The following is a 14,898-nucleotide window of genomic DNA, read 5'->3' as shown; positions in this document are numbered from 1 at the left end:
ACAGACCTCTCTTAGGTGGTCGTCTCACCGCTGTTTCTGATTGGACAATATTACCGCCAGTCACATATTCCCCAAACTAAGCTCCTCCCCATCGCTGTATCGACTGGATGTCCGGCCAAAGGCAGCATTTTGGCGAAAACATCCAACTCAAGCTGCGCAAAACCAATGGAGTCAATTGTGTGACAGTCGTGTTGATCATTGGTGGCGTATTTTGGAAAATGTTGGATAATGTCCGACCCTGAGACGAAGCCGTACGAATGCGCGACCACTCGTTAAGATAAGAACCGGAGGAGGAGGAGAACTCCCTCGGTAAGTTGGTGTCGTTTCCCCACACGATGGAGGCTGACGGGACCCTTAGCAGCGAGCTAGAGGACCGCTGTGCCACCAGCGTCATGTCGACGCCTCTTTGAGCAATTAAGTACTACAAATTGCGCACATCTGCGCTTGTCGACAACTTAAAAAGAAAAGCGAGCTTACAATATGGCCATAACAGAGCTGACCATATGACCTAAAGGGCACGCGAACCCGGAGTTCTAGAAAGTTGTATTTCTGCCTTTAAAAAAAAAACGACATTTCATCAAGTCTCGCCTTTTCTGAGCAACATGTCATTCAAAGAGAACCCCTGTCGGAAATTCCAAGCAAACATTTTCAACAAGAGCAAATGTCAAAACTGTTTCAAGCCCCGAGAGTCGCACCTGCTCAACGACGAAGACCTCAACCAGGTGAGTGCCCCCCTCCCTCCATGTTTAACATTAACACTCATTTATCACCAGCCTACAAGTGAAGTGCAAAGGTTTGTTTCATTCAATTAGTCTCCAGCCCAGGGGCCCTTATTGGCCTTAATTCCATGCTGAAATAGGCCTCCATCTCACCCAAAGCCACTATCTCTCTGCTTTTACAGTTGAATTGGGTCAAAATCACGCAAAACCATGCTCTATTGCACACACTGTCCAAAGTCTTATCTGGGTAGGATATTTCCTAATCACATTATGTTCCATTTGTTGATTAATCACAAATGGTAACACCATATTCGATTCCAGCTGGCCCCTGTAAAAACGAACTGCACATTTTCCTTCCTCATCATGATGGAAAATAGCTTGTCTTCAACACCGACTGTCAACCTACAACTTGGTCAGTCAGGAGTTGCAAAGTTTTCCGACACTGAAGGCCTCCCATGGGTTTCATTCCGAGCACGTTTTTCGCTCAATGGAACTTCTATGTTCCATTTTGAGAAGCATGTCAACATCCAGTTGTTTATATTTCCTCAGTTTTCCCATCTGGAACAAAGCAATTGTTAAATCACATCCTATAGTAGTAACCTATATTCAATAAATTCCATCATTTGTTGAACTTTAATTGGCATATAATGGTAAAAAAAAAGTACTTTGTGCTTGGGAGACACTTCACATTAACAAAGACACAGTTGACTTGTTGCATTAGCCATATTGTCCTGGGCAACTAGGATGTAGACCCATGCAGTACTTTTGTTCCATTTCCAGTTCTATGGTCATCATCACGTTTTGTTTTTGCCAGATTGCTCCTGAAAATGATATCTTGTTTCCAAATTGCATGACCTTTAGGACAGCAGTGTAAAATTAAATAACTCAGGGGGGGCACATTTACAGGATTTCTTCATTCATGGTTATTCTTATTTTGCGTATGATGTAATGATAATGCAAGGCCCTTAAATCCTTAACTCAATGGTTCCCACTAAGGGGAAAGTTTAACAAGCATGATACAAGCAAGCAAGATCATCAAAATACACACAAACATTGATAAAGCCTCATTTTAGGGGCAATCTCTTTTTATGTCCAAAATAAACATCACACTTATTTCTTTGTATTATGCACACACAGCAATTACCAACTTCATGCTGTGTCTCTCAATTAGTCAAAGATCTTCTGTATGACAGGATAGAACAGCCGTTTTTAGGAATCTATTGCAAATACGTAGTCCATCCATCCATTTTCTATACCGCTTATCCGCACTACGGTTGTGGTGGTATGCTGGAGCCTATCCCAGCTGACTTTGGGTGGGGTACACCCTGGACTGGTCGCCAGCCAATCATTCACACTCACATTCATACCTAATATGCATGTTTTTAGGGGAATGTGGGCGGGAACTGGGGTAGGGTAGGGTAGCATACCCCTGCGACCCAAGTGAGGGTAAGCGGCATAAACAATGGATGGATGTATTTTAGAAATAATTCAACAAACATACTATTGTTTTCACGGTACTCCATGTAGCATCGGCGCTGTTGACATGATGAGGCGTTGAACCTCTGTTGACTGTTACGCCAATGTCACACTTTTATTGATTTTTATTCACATACCCCCGTGGTAATTTCACATACAACACTTGGGGAAAATAGATGTTATAGGACGAGCATTTTTTTATGTTTTTCTTTTCAGTTTTTAAGGAATCAAATGCAAAGATCCCTTATGTCACGGGGCTGCTTTGTTGTTTTTAAGGATCTACTACACAAATACTTTGCCTACAAAACAGGAGCCCGCTGCTTTTTGTAAGGAATCTGCTGCAAAACAATTAATCAAAGATCCTCTGACAAACAACTCTATTACTTCAAAAATCCGAGCAAGCAAGCAAGCCTCTCTGTTATGATGGCACAGTGGAGCATCCCCACACAGTCACACAGAGACTGACGCTCTTTATTTTTATAAACTTGAATTCCAACACCAAATACTGTAAATATCTCCAACTCGCACACCTTTCTAGTCCATTCGTCCTGGGAATGACACTTCCTCATTCTCATTCTAATTGTCATTACAGGAACACGAGATGCATTCAGAGACACTTCTAACATCACAAAAACTGCTTTATAATGTGTGTGTGTGTGTGTGTGTGTGTGGTAAATAATGGATAAGATAAAGAAAAAACATGAAGTGGACATTCTTATCACTCTGGAACTGTTAATTCAGATGTACAATCTGCTACGTTGAAGTATGCTGGAAAATACACTGGAAAAAAAGTACATCTACCTTAAATGATGTGATGTTTTTGAACGAAACCCCTGATTGCTCATAACACACTCTAAAGTGTGACTCAAATGTTTTACTCCTATTAAAGAGACTAGAGGCTTGTGTGGTATTGTTTTTAGCTGGAGTGTGTATAGGTAGATAACAGACAAGACACTATCAACAAATAATGCAGAATAACGACAACAATGTGAGCTCTAAACATGTAACTTATTAGCTATTTACAACAACAGTACAGCAAAGCATGCTGGGAAGCGCTGTTGTAAAAAAATGTAGAAAATACGTGCTGTTACACATCGGTCTGACATTTATCCATCTGTTGATTAAATACATTAAAAATAGGCAGTTTCTCATTGTGATAATAATGACTGATTAATGCGATTTTTTTTAAATCATTTGACAGTACCCGGAGAAAACCCGGGGACCCCTGCCTTCCAGCATGGTTGGGGATAGGATGTGCTCCTTTTTTTAAAAATTATTATTTTAAAAATTATTATAGATTAATGTTCACATCAACTATCGAATCCTATTTAAACAGTGTATAAAATCATTTACCACAGAGGTTTAAATTGATAAAAACTAGTTTCTATTGGTGATTAATTGTGAGTTAACTATGGACAAAATATGATTAATCACAATTAAATGTTTTCATTTCATTGACTGCCCTGATTCTGACTGATTCAGGAATAGGAGGTCAGGAGCTTGTTTCGACACACCCAGTTTAACCACTAAACCATTGAAGGGTAAAAATTGACCTGGAATTATCAGCGTGTATTTTTCAAATGAGGCTGCTGTCAGGTCATGTGAGGAAAGACGAGGTCTTCCCTCCCCACCTCCCACCATGAACTCTGCACAGTCTCCTTGGGTTTCAGGCATATTTGTACAGGCTTGGACTCAGCTGGTATCCGTGTGATTCCTTCCCCCATTATCAGAGAGATTCATACCGCTGACAGTCGAAGGTTATGTTGGGGACTCCAGATTGAAAAATTCCTCTTATGTCATTTTGTTTACTTGGTGACTCTGCTGAGAAATGTTCTGTACCTTCTGTAATCAAAACGAAAGCGGATTTTATGGTGGATTATACGTGGCTTTACATGGGATGAAGTTATGACTGTAATCAAAACCCCTGACGGCGTTACCAGGCAGCCATAAATGTCAGAGCTTTTCAACTTGATTTCTAGCCTACTGTGTAATGGATTTCTTGAGGGCACCGTTGACTATGTAGAGGATTTATGCCTTATCATTTGAGCACAAACATCTTGCAACATTTCTCCCCATTCACACATAAACCAGCTGCGGTTAGGCAGGGCTTGTTTGACTCGAAATAACTGCTGACTACTCAAGTGGCAGGAGTTCAAGTATGTCGCAGAACTATTTAAGAAAGCCTGCCAGACCAACTTGCATTTCTCAAGTTAAAATTGCAAATTCATACGCCACAAACGCTCCCAACGTCCGAGCTACCTCTTTAGGCTTCTAATCCACCTTGCTCGTTTGGTTTAATGGTGTGGTCTCTGAGAACGAGCGGTCTGCCAATACAATGTAACATACAGTCATTTTTAATAAGCGCTTAATTGGACTCTGAATTGACATGCAAAGCTTTCGGTTTCATGGTTTGTCTTCAACACCGTAATTATATCTTCTCATTGCCAGGCGAAACCTATTTATGGAGGATGGCTGCTCCTTGCACCAGAGGGAACCAATTTTGACAATCCTTTACACCGATCTCGGGTAAGTGCCCTCATAAGTGTCATCTTTGCTGGAGCCAGAAGTGATCCATTTTGGGGAAATCTCTTACTGTTTCTGAATCCCCTTGCATGTGTATACTTAAGCAACTACATTTATCTTGGCTTTTTTTCAATCTACGTCAAAGGTAATAGGTAAGGATTAGCATATCAAGAAGCTCTGATGGCAGCCGATAAGTTAAACAAATACAATTAGTGTAATAGCGCTCGCTTTCATTTCAGCATCAATACTTGTACCCTTAACATTGCTGTGTGGGTCTTATGATGAAAACGGTGCTTTACAAGCTATAATGAACCAAATATTGAATTTATTCCTTGAACCCTGCTCCATTAGCATCGTGTAACAAGAGCCTCGCTCTATTGCACTGCCTTCTTTATCAGCTCCCAAATAAAGCCGCGGTGGTGCATCCCAAAGCGGAGCTGGGAGAATGCGGGGGAGGTGGTGGAAAAGTCCCAGTTCTCACAGCCGCTCTGATGGCTTCCATATGTTTTTTTTTGGGGGGGGGACTGGGTTTTAGGGGGACACAAACAAAATACCTTCGTATTGTTTACCCCTGATATCGTCAACAGTTTGTCGCTGCACTTGTGTGTTGATGTTGTCTGGTTAGTTTATGACTGGCCAACAAAGATGAGGACTACGGTGGGTGTTTTTTGGGCCATCTTGGATAGAATATTTCCTTTTGGATGTGACCACAATGTTAAATTGTGAGGATCAGCAGCCGTTTGGGTCCTTTCAATATTCTTTATAAAGAGCCGATCAATATTTCATGGATTTCACTAGGTTGCAATCCGAGCCCAGCAAATGTAACATTGGAAGAAAATGATGTGTAAGGATGCAGTAGCACACAGTGCTCAATGAATGTGTTGAGATAATGGTGGTAATAACAATATTATTATTGCTGTATTATCCTTGTAAATGTCATGGGTTAATAATGATATTATTATTATATTATTATTAACATGTGACATTTACAAGGGTTTCAACTAGGGCTGTCAGTCCATTAAAATATTTAATTGCGATTAATCACATTTTTAACTCAATTAATTGGTCCAAAATTGGTTCACCCCAAACACTTCAGTTTAGTAGTTTTAATGCTTCTTTCTGTAGCATCGTATTTTGGTATGATAAGATGTTTTCAATGCATACGTGAACCATTTCGCCCCAGAATTGACAGTATGTAGAGCTTTTCAGGATGACAGGATCATTATTGGACATTGCTGCATGCTATCTGCTATGCGTCTGATAGTTATTACCTAGTGTTATTTGGGGAAATAATTCATCTTTCTGCCTGAAGACATCTTTCCATATACATTTGTGAATGAAGAAAATTTTAAAATTAAATGATGCTCAGTTTGCTTGAAAATGTGATGTGGGCCAACTTTTTCAATAGTTCTGTTGCCAACGTATCGCAAATGTTTACCAAAGGTTGGCTTATTTAAGTGTATTGACTTTGTGTGTGTGTGTGTGTGTGTGCGCGTGTTCTAAAGTGCAATGGTGCCGTCTTTCTTAACTTGAATGTTATTGAATATTATTTTAAACAGGCTACTTTTTAAAGACAAAGTGCCCTACTTGATTTAACATTTGACTGCCCTTCCCTAGAGTATGTGCACCAACGACTCCCAGAATTCCTGACATGCAAAAAAATGCTCAGTGAAAGTTCTACTCTGTGGCTTGCATTCCTCTGTTGTGTCCGAAGACGACCTTGACTTTTATGTCAGGGGAAAGACAATAAAGTCGTTGAGAGCCAAATATGGCTGGAAGGGCTGGAAGGGCGTGGGGCGACAAATATACGTACTCATGCTGCCAGAAAAACATTGACACTTTCAGCAGTTGTGTGCCAGTTGTACGTTGTTCATTCCAAAACGCTTGGAATCTTTGACAGTCTAGCGGCAAGGGACGAGTCTGCGGCGCATTTTATGGTCAGGGTTATTCCGAATGGGTCACCCTGAACCTCATTGGGCATATTCTTCACCATCATTCGCTGCTTGCCTTGTTAGTTCACGATTTTTCTAAGACTTTATTTGCCAAGTTTCAGGATCACTCTAATGTCAAAGTTATTATGATTTTTTTTCCCACTCATTCTGAAATTCTTCTGTCAGTGTTAACACATGGCTCTGTGTTTATTGACATGCAGAAATGGCAAAGGAGGTTCTTCATCCTGTATGAACATGGCTTACTTCGCTATGCTTTGGATGAAATGGTGAGTAAAACTGCATTTTCCAATTCATTCCCTCGTAACTTCCTTTATGTCTTTAATCTGCTATCACCAAACTAAATGCCATCTTCTTGGGGCTTTGTTTCTTTTTTAACGTGCTGGTAATGAAAACCTGCATTGTATCGTACAATAGAAGGGAAAGTGACGGGCCCCTAAGACTCCTCTAAGGGGGTTTGTTTGAAACTGAAGCACAGAGTTTGCATTACAGCTAAATGCCAGTCCACACAAAAGACAGTATGCCGTCTACGAAAAAGAATTTTTAGTGAGACATGGATGAATACTAGCGTTGTAACGGTACGCCATAATCATGGTTAGGTACGTACCTCAGTTTTCTTCAACCTGTTAATAAATATGCATGTCTGAAATAAGTAAACCATGTCAAGGTTACGGGTGATTTATAAGATGCTTTAAGATGCTTTGTTAATGCTCACATTGACAAGTCACTTTAAAAAAAAAATATGAACAACCACATAAAAAATTAAATTTTAACGAAAAATCAGATTTGGGCATCGTATCCTGCAGTTTGAACATAATCTAATCCTACAAAACTGCAAAGTTGCTGGGCTTTGTTGTGTGGTGTGTACACGCCGCCATCTTGTAAGTTGTAAGGTCTTCTGTTAAACACACTCATCATTTTCAAATCTTTATTAACCCAGATTGTGTTGAATTTATATCAAAATAGGCTGGCCATAACAAAAATAAAGACATTCTCCTGTAAAATTCAGATTGAACTATAAAAAAAGACAGCCTTAATAACAAATACATGTATCGTTGCACCCTTAATACTAACAAAGATTTCTGTTCTATTCACAAATCTTTCATTACTAGTAAAACAAGGGACGGCTTGAGATGGTAGTATACTGTAGTACTTAGTCAATCTGCTCAACATCCATACGAGCATGGTGGTGTCAAAAGGAATGAAGTGACACCGCACATAATGTTGATGCAAAGTCATGTGCTGAGCTCTTGTCTGTTTGTTTTGCAGCTTGTCCAAATATTATGCAAGACCCCCTGGAAAAGCCACCTCAATGCCTTCTTTACTGGTGCTAGCTTAAGTTCACTATCGGAATGGCTGGTGTTTTTGTATGTTAATACAAATACCTGTTAATGTGCTCTTTGGTTTTGGTTGCATTGAGTCATGTGACTGAGCCGTGACTGACCCAGAAGCAGCTCTTTTCAAAGCATGGAACTGTATTATGGTGAGGCATCAGCACATCCTTTATTTGACGCTTTCTTTCTACATGTGGCATGTTCTGGTAGAGGAGGGTGTTGTATGTAATAGATGCAGGGTAGGTTGTAGTTGGGACCTTACAGGGAGATTGTAAAGAAAGGCTTGGTGTTGACTGGCGAGGTTATTGAGTATCCCTTCGGTAGGGTCCATATTTCTTCAGCAAGAAATCACACATCATCAGAAGCGTTGTAAGAAATACTGCACAATGGTCTTCCTCAAACTGGAGGCTGATTCATTGAGAGGCACCAGTGAAGATGATTCATGAATTGAAGAAAAAGCTCACCCTTGTCCTCTGTTCATTGTTTGCTGCATGTCAGTCGTCGTCTTTTAATTTTCTCACTGAGTGAAGGATCAAAAGGGAAGGAGATTTAAAGCTGGAACTATCAAGTGACACTAAACATAGATCCTTGTTTGTCTTGGAAAGACAATCAGAATAATCATTTGTGTTTGCATGCAGCTTCTCGTCCTTTGTATAAATACTGTACGTCTTTGGTATCGAATGAGTTAGACCCCCCCCCCGATATAGTGTTGCTTCAGACCACATCACATCCGAGAGAATGCTAGACTAGATGAGGTGGTGCTCCTCCGTTTTCCTCTTGGCCTAGTCTTATTTTACGGGTTTGTTTCTTGACTTTTAACCCAACCCAGATGGGCTGCGGTCCCAACCTGCAGGATGTGGCCCTGCATTAAGGGGGGCCAGGGGGAGAATAGTTTACCAAAGGCCTTGGATATCACAGTTCTCTGAGCCATGGACTTGGATTTCCCCACCTGTGGTGTACATCCACCCGACTTTTGATTCATTGCTGAAAACACGGTCTAAATGGATGGACAGCAAGGAAAATGTATTCTGTTCCACACTGAAGGGGAGTAGATGGATAGCCGACATGTTGGTCTTCAGACGACAGGGACTTCCATGCATGACTAATGTGTCACTTCAGCTTTTTTGGCATAGAAAAAAGTCTGGTGTCTAATGTAGTTGGAGTACAAATATGGGACTAAAATACATTCGATTTCAGCGAATGATGGAGAGCCATTCAAAGTCTCCTGTACTAAAATGCAAAGGCTTGTTTCCCAGGGCAACTGGTGCTGTTATTTCTGGGAGAGTATGTTGCCAAGGGCAACATGTTTTGTCACTTACTCCAGCAACATTTGTCCATCCAAGGCATGGACTACAAGGGACAGAGTTAGCTTTTTTTCTGGAAACCTCTTTCTTTTATACATCCTGACTGGAGGCAAACAAGAAACACACAAGCATCAATTTTTGGGCACCATGCAGAGCTTGGAAGTTGTGCGGTGACAGACTTTTAACAGGAAACAGAAATGCCCTGTGGCTCCCGGAGTGTACGCACATACAGTACACTAATGCCTCGTTTATCACCGTTAATTGCTTCCAGAGCCGACCGTGATAAGTGAACGTCCACAAAGCGGGATTCCTTATTTATAAATAAAATATTTTCATTGTTCACCGTTACAGTGAGCATACTTAGTTGTGCGAGAAATTTCAACTTAATCTTACTTACGGGGTCAAACCTAGGGGTTCAATAACAGTGCCACCATGTGGTGAATTTGTCAGAAAAATAATAGCACAGGCAATACAGTGGGGGTTCGGGTTTTGGATCATTTTCGCCCTTTTGTGTGCAGCGATGGAGGAGTAGAAGTTGGCTCACACAAACAGAAGTGCAATTGATTGCAATTTATGAAATATTGTAGAAGGCCCTTTGCTCATTCAGAAATGTGACATTTTTTTGTGTGTGTCTTGAGACTGGGATGGGACAGAGTAATACTTGTGCTGACCTGCGTGTGTGTGTGTTCACGTCTGTGCACCTGTGATCAAGGGCGCTTGACTGCACAGTCCGTCAGGAACAGGTGTTCTTAGAGTCAGTTTATAACTCACTGGAAGTCTCGATGTGTTGTTTTTTTCTATTAGCAAGACTACACTTTATTCAATGTAATTAAGCCGAAGGTGACTGCGTGGTGATTTGATGTTATTCATCTTTGGTTTCAGGTAATAATAATAATAATACATTTTATTTAAAAGCGCCTTTCAGGACACCAAAGGTCGCTGTACAGGAGGGTATCCATCCATTTTCAATACCGTTTAGCCTCACGAGGCATGCTGGAGCCTTTCCCAGCTGTCTTTGGGCGAGAGGCGGGGTACACCCTGGACTCGCCAGCCAATCACAGGGCACATATAGACAACCATTCACACCACATTCACATTCATACGTACCTATGGACAATTTGGAGTCGCCATTTACATTTGACCCCCTAAAACATGTTTTTGGAATGTGGGAGGAAATCGGAGTGGGGAATTGAACCCAGGTCTCCTAGCTGTGTGGCCTGCGCCGTGGGTCTGCCCAACTATATGAGAGGCACTGGTTTAAGGTTGTTAACCAAACCTGACATGGTCCTGTAAAAAAATGATGTGTGAAGTCAACAGAAAACCTAGAGTGGAGCTGATATAGCTGATATATACAATCTTGTCAATCTTTCCGCGTGCTAAACAATCTTCATAGTCAACATCTTTTACTGATGAAAAATGGCTGCACAACTGTGTTACAGTACTTCGTGCTCAGAACTCTCAGGTGGGTGTGAAGAACTCTCCACTGCGGCATCCGTGATGTCATTGAGTTAAAATAATCAACACCCACACTCTAATAGCTGCTTGTCCAAGCTGCGCTACATTAGTCATGCACTGCTAAGCTGCCACTGACCACATTTTAGGCTAATTGGCACGTTTGTGCGCATCAATTCATCAAATAATTCCACCCTTGAATTATTTCACCGCAGTGTTCTCATGGCGTTGTTAGCTCTTGGAGTCCTTCTCATTTCATGTTAGCTCAATTAATTTCCTGTGTTTACTTGAATTCAAACAGTGGACCCCTGCCCTCGAGCACTGTCCAAGAACAGAGCTTTGAGAAACTTCCTTTTCCCATTTTGTGCATTCTTCTTTAATTTGAGACACACCATTGTGCTTTCTCCTCTGCAAGTCTTAGACGCGAGCCTATTTCAGAATTGTATAAACCCCATTGTATGCTTAAACAATGTACCCCTATGTACCCCCTCGGTGTTTAAGATTAAGCTCTTTAGATGGGCTTTTGTCTTATGTTTGATTTGGAATGTTTTGAGAAGATTAATGAGTAGGATGTCTATATGTGCCTCCAGCCTTTCTGTGCTGGGAGTTAGCGAAGACCAACCACCTAGACCAACTGAATTAGGGACACTTAAAGGGGAACTTAGTGTGCGGGTCCTGTGGGCGAAGCATCTGCTAGCTGTACAGAGGGGATGGTGCGTGAGTCTTCTTTAACCCTTGCCCTTCCTTCCTCATGAATCCAATAGTAACCGATCTGCTGGAATGTAAACAACCATGGATTACAGTGGGGTCACTGTTCGCATCGCCCAAGGCCTCAAAACCATGGGAACAGTTTGCCATAGGGCTTGTAATCATCAGGCTTGGCTGACACTCTGCTGTAAATGCCATTCAACCTGACCATAGATAGATCTGAACAGCAACCCTTTCTGGGTGAGGTGGTCTTTTTGAGTTTTCCAGAGTGTTTGTGCTTCTCGGTTTTTAGTTCTCTTTTTCCCAGGAGCCATTCATCATACAGTGACATGCTAGCTCTGCAAGGCTTTGGCTAAAGCCAGCGTCCATGGCTCTAGCTGACATGGCTGTCACCTTTTGCTTATCCTATTACTCCCCCTGGTTCACTTTCCCATCATTGTGTCTGCTCTCTCTCTGTCTCTCTCTTGCCAGCCACTTGTATGTCTGTCTTTCAGTCCATTTTGCTCTGGCCAATAAATCTTTGGTGCTGTGGCGGTGTTGTGCAACTTCTCTCTCTACAAAGCCTCCTCTACGACTGCTTTGCTCAGTTCAATCTAAACTCGACCAGGACACTGACAAAAGGTTTTATTTAAAGTGTTGGGGTGAGAGGTAAGCCAGCCCTGTGAAAGGCACTAATAAAACACTGGGCTAGACGAGTGTGCTTACGTGTGTGTGTGTGTGTGTGTGATGGTGGGGCAGCTGGAGGGACACCAAGAGGTACCAATTAGGAAAGTGCAGCTATCAAGACCATGCACAATGAATGAATGACAATTTGCATTATGGGTGTGATTGTCATTGCCACAACTGGACTCTTCTGTGCCGAGTGTTTGACTTTTGGGACAGTTGTTACGGGTCATGCCATTACCCTCTGAGTCTTGGTTTGGTAAAGTCCAGCTGTAACCCAGCCTGATACTGCTGTCTCATAACCGATTGTAGGAGGGGCAGCTGCACTCGAATATCTTTTAGAATTCTGACAGGTGTATTGGATGACCTTCAACCTTTTCACCTAAGCTCAGCAGCCTTCCTAGCCAACCACCTGTTCCTCCCAGGGTGCTGCTGTTACGATATTATTAGCAAGAAAAGTTTGACCTTGGATTTGATCCCAGCGATGTTTAAAATGATTACAGTAGCAAAGAGTAAGAGGTCCTAAATTTTTGAAAATTGGCACTTCATGTTTAATGATGTTCTAACAGTAAATTGTGTCATGAACACTAAACATGACATGAAAGAAACAAAATTTCCCATTGCCTCTCACTTGCTGGCTAGATGAACAGAGCAGCTATGGGGAAAAAAATTAAATATTGTCAAAAATATCGACATTGACAAATGAAATGTAGCAGAAAGCGGGGATCGTCTGCATGTGTGGAACCACACACTCTGTCGGAGACAGGCATGGACAAACAGCTCATTAGCATTAAAGCCGCATGCAACCACACACATACTTGCCCACACACACAAACACACACACACACACACACACAGCCTTAAATGGGCCTCAGAGACCAAAGACATCAAATAAATTGCTTATCACCTTGGCCTATTTTCAGCAAGTGTGGCACAGTGTGGGTGGTAGTGTTAGTTGCAGTGGAGGAGGATTAGTGGTTCTGGTTTAGTCTTCGGGGGGATATTGGAAGAGACTCCATTGGATAAGAAAACTGGTCCAGTTATGTCATGTTTGCATGTTCTGATCATTTCACCCGGAAAACTTGAGGCCAGGAGAAATTGAAAGATTGAATCCTGAATATGAGTTATGCCTCTTGCTTTTGGATGCACACTTTGTTCATTTTGAACAAAGCAAAATTTGTTCTCAATCAGAAATCACTCCACACTCTATTGCTCTCTGGTTCTACCATATCTTACTTATTTTGTGGAAATATGGAGTAATAACTATAAAAGCAATCTTCACTCGCTAAATAAATGTACTGCAAAAAAGGGTAGTAAAGATAATTCATAATGCCGCCTACAGAGAACATATTAACTCCTTATTTCTAAAACCACAAATACTGAAACTTGCTGATATAGTTCATCTTCAAACAGCTAAAATAATGCATAAGGCTAAAAATAACCAATTACCTAAAAATGTCATTCAGTACTTCTCTACAAGAGAGGAGAAATATGATCTCAGGGAAGAACTACATTTGAAACACTTATATGCTAGGACTGCGTTAAAAAGCAATAGCATTTCAGTATGTGGTATCAAACTATAGAATGGATTGAGGAAGACCCTCAAACAATGCACAACGATGAGCCAATTCAAGAAACAATACAAGCAGTTGTTTGCTAAATACAAGGATGAAGAGTCTTGAACCAGTCATGATGTGCTATATATATCACTATATTGACACTTACTATGGTACCCATTATGTCATTGGATGGTCATATCACCTCGTACTTCGGTACGTGACAAAAAAAAACTTTAACTATATTAGTAAAGCAGGAAGTGAACAAATGTAACAGTTACTGATTGTAAAAGTACCAGATGGAGGGGTAGGATTTAATAAGCTTTGCTTCTTCCTACTCCTTTTGGACATGTGGAACTGTGAACTGATTCTGTGATGCATTCAATTGTAATCTGATGCATGTTCAAATGAATTAAAACCATTACCATAATCTACAGAGACCTGAGCAGCTAGGCTGCATCAAGAAAAACATTGTCATATTCAAGAGTTGGATAGCAAAGGAAGATTATCAGTCTGGGAAAGCGCACAACCACTTAAACACGTAATCTCTGTTGAGACATTGAGTGTGAACAGACACCAGGACAGAAGCTCATTGTAGCACCTGTTTGTCGACTCACCATCAATGAAATGTCCCATTCTCTTTTCTCAGCTCTGAGACATTTCCTAAAGCTTATTTCGAAAGCTTGCAGTTTTCATGCAGTGTGCAAGCTTGGCCCACGCACAACCAGCTGTCCATCTATTTCAGTGGGGTTCATCTGGTTTATTTTTCCTTTTTTTTACATTTGCATCAGCCGTTTTGGACATAATGATGCTGCAATCTTCATCCTCCAACACCTCCATCCTCTTCCTCCTCCTCTGCGTTGCCATCTCTGTCTGTGCTGACCTAACAGCCAACATTAAACCGCCCACGTCCTCTCGCTGTTCTCCATAATGAGGAGCAGCACTGTTGCCATCCACATTCTCTGAAATAGCTGCTTTTAAATGTGTGCAATGAGGTTTCATCTGTCAGGTTTATACTGTTGCTATGTAAGCCCTGCCTGTGAATGCATGCCAGTGAAGTAAGGTGTATTTGTGTGGTTCTTCAACGAAGATGTCCTACGTCTGGGATGTTTGTTCAACAGCAAGTGGTTGCCATGCATATTACAGCCGAGATTAACGTAATTACACTAGTGTTACAGTTTAAAGTTGTCTTAATGCTGGGAATAATTAAGAAC

At 41.3% G+C, this 14,898-nt stretch overlaps 1 protein-coding gene across 7 annotated transcripts in view; it reads left to right on the top strand.

Annotated features, from left to right (window-relative positions):
- Positions 1-81: 81 nt before the first annotated feature.
- si:ch73-103b11.2 (protein outspread) overlaps positions 82-14,898 on the top strand; it is a 40,436-nt gene continuing 25,619 nt past the window's right edge. For all 7 annotated transcript variants that reach the window (XR_009120747.1, XM_058061470.1, XM_058061471.1 and 4 more), the window contains exons 1-3: positions 82-722; positions 4,644-4,721; positions 6,871-6,936. Coding sequence is in view for 6 of the 7 variants with exons in the window: in XM_058061470.1 (XP_057917453.1) it covers positions 603-722; positions 4,644-4,721; positions 6,871-6,936 (264 nt within the window). In the remaining variant the exon portion in view is untranslated. The remainder of the gene's footprint in view (positions 723-4,643; positions 4,722-6,870; positions 6,937-14,898) is intronic.

Source organism: Doryrhamphus excisus, chromosome 22 (assembly GCF_030265055.1).
Source record: "Doryrhamphus excisus isolate RoL2022-K1 chromosome 22, RoL_Dexc_1.0, whole genome shotgun sequence".
Lineage (NCBI taxonomy): Eukaryota > Metazoa > Chordata > Actinopteri > Syngnathiformes > Syngnathidae > Doryrhamphus > Doryrhamphus excisus.
This window is presented reverse-complemented; position numbering and strand designations above follow the sequence as displayed.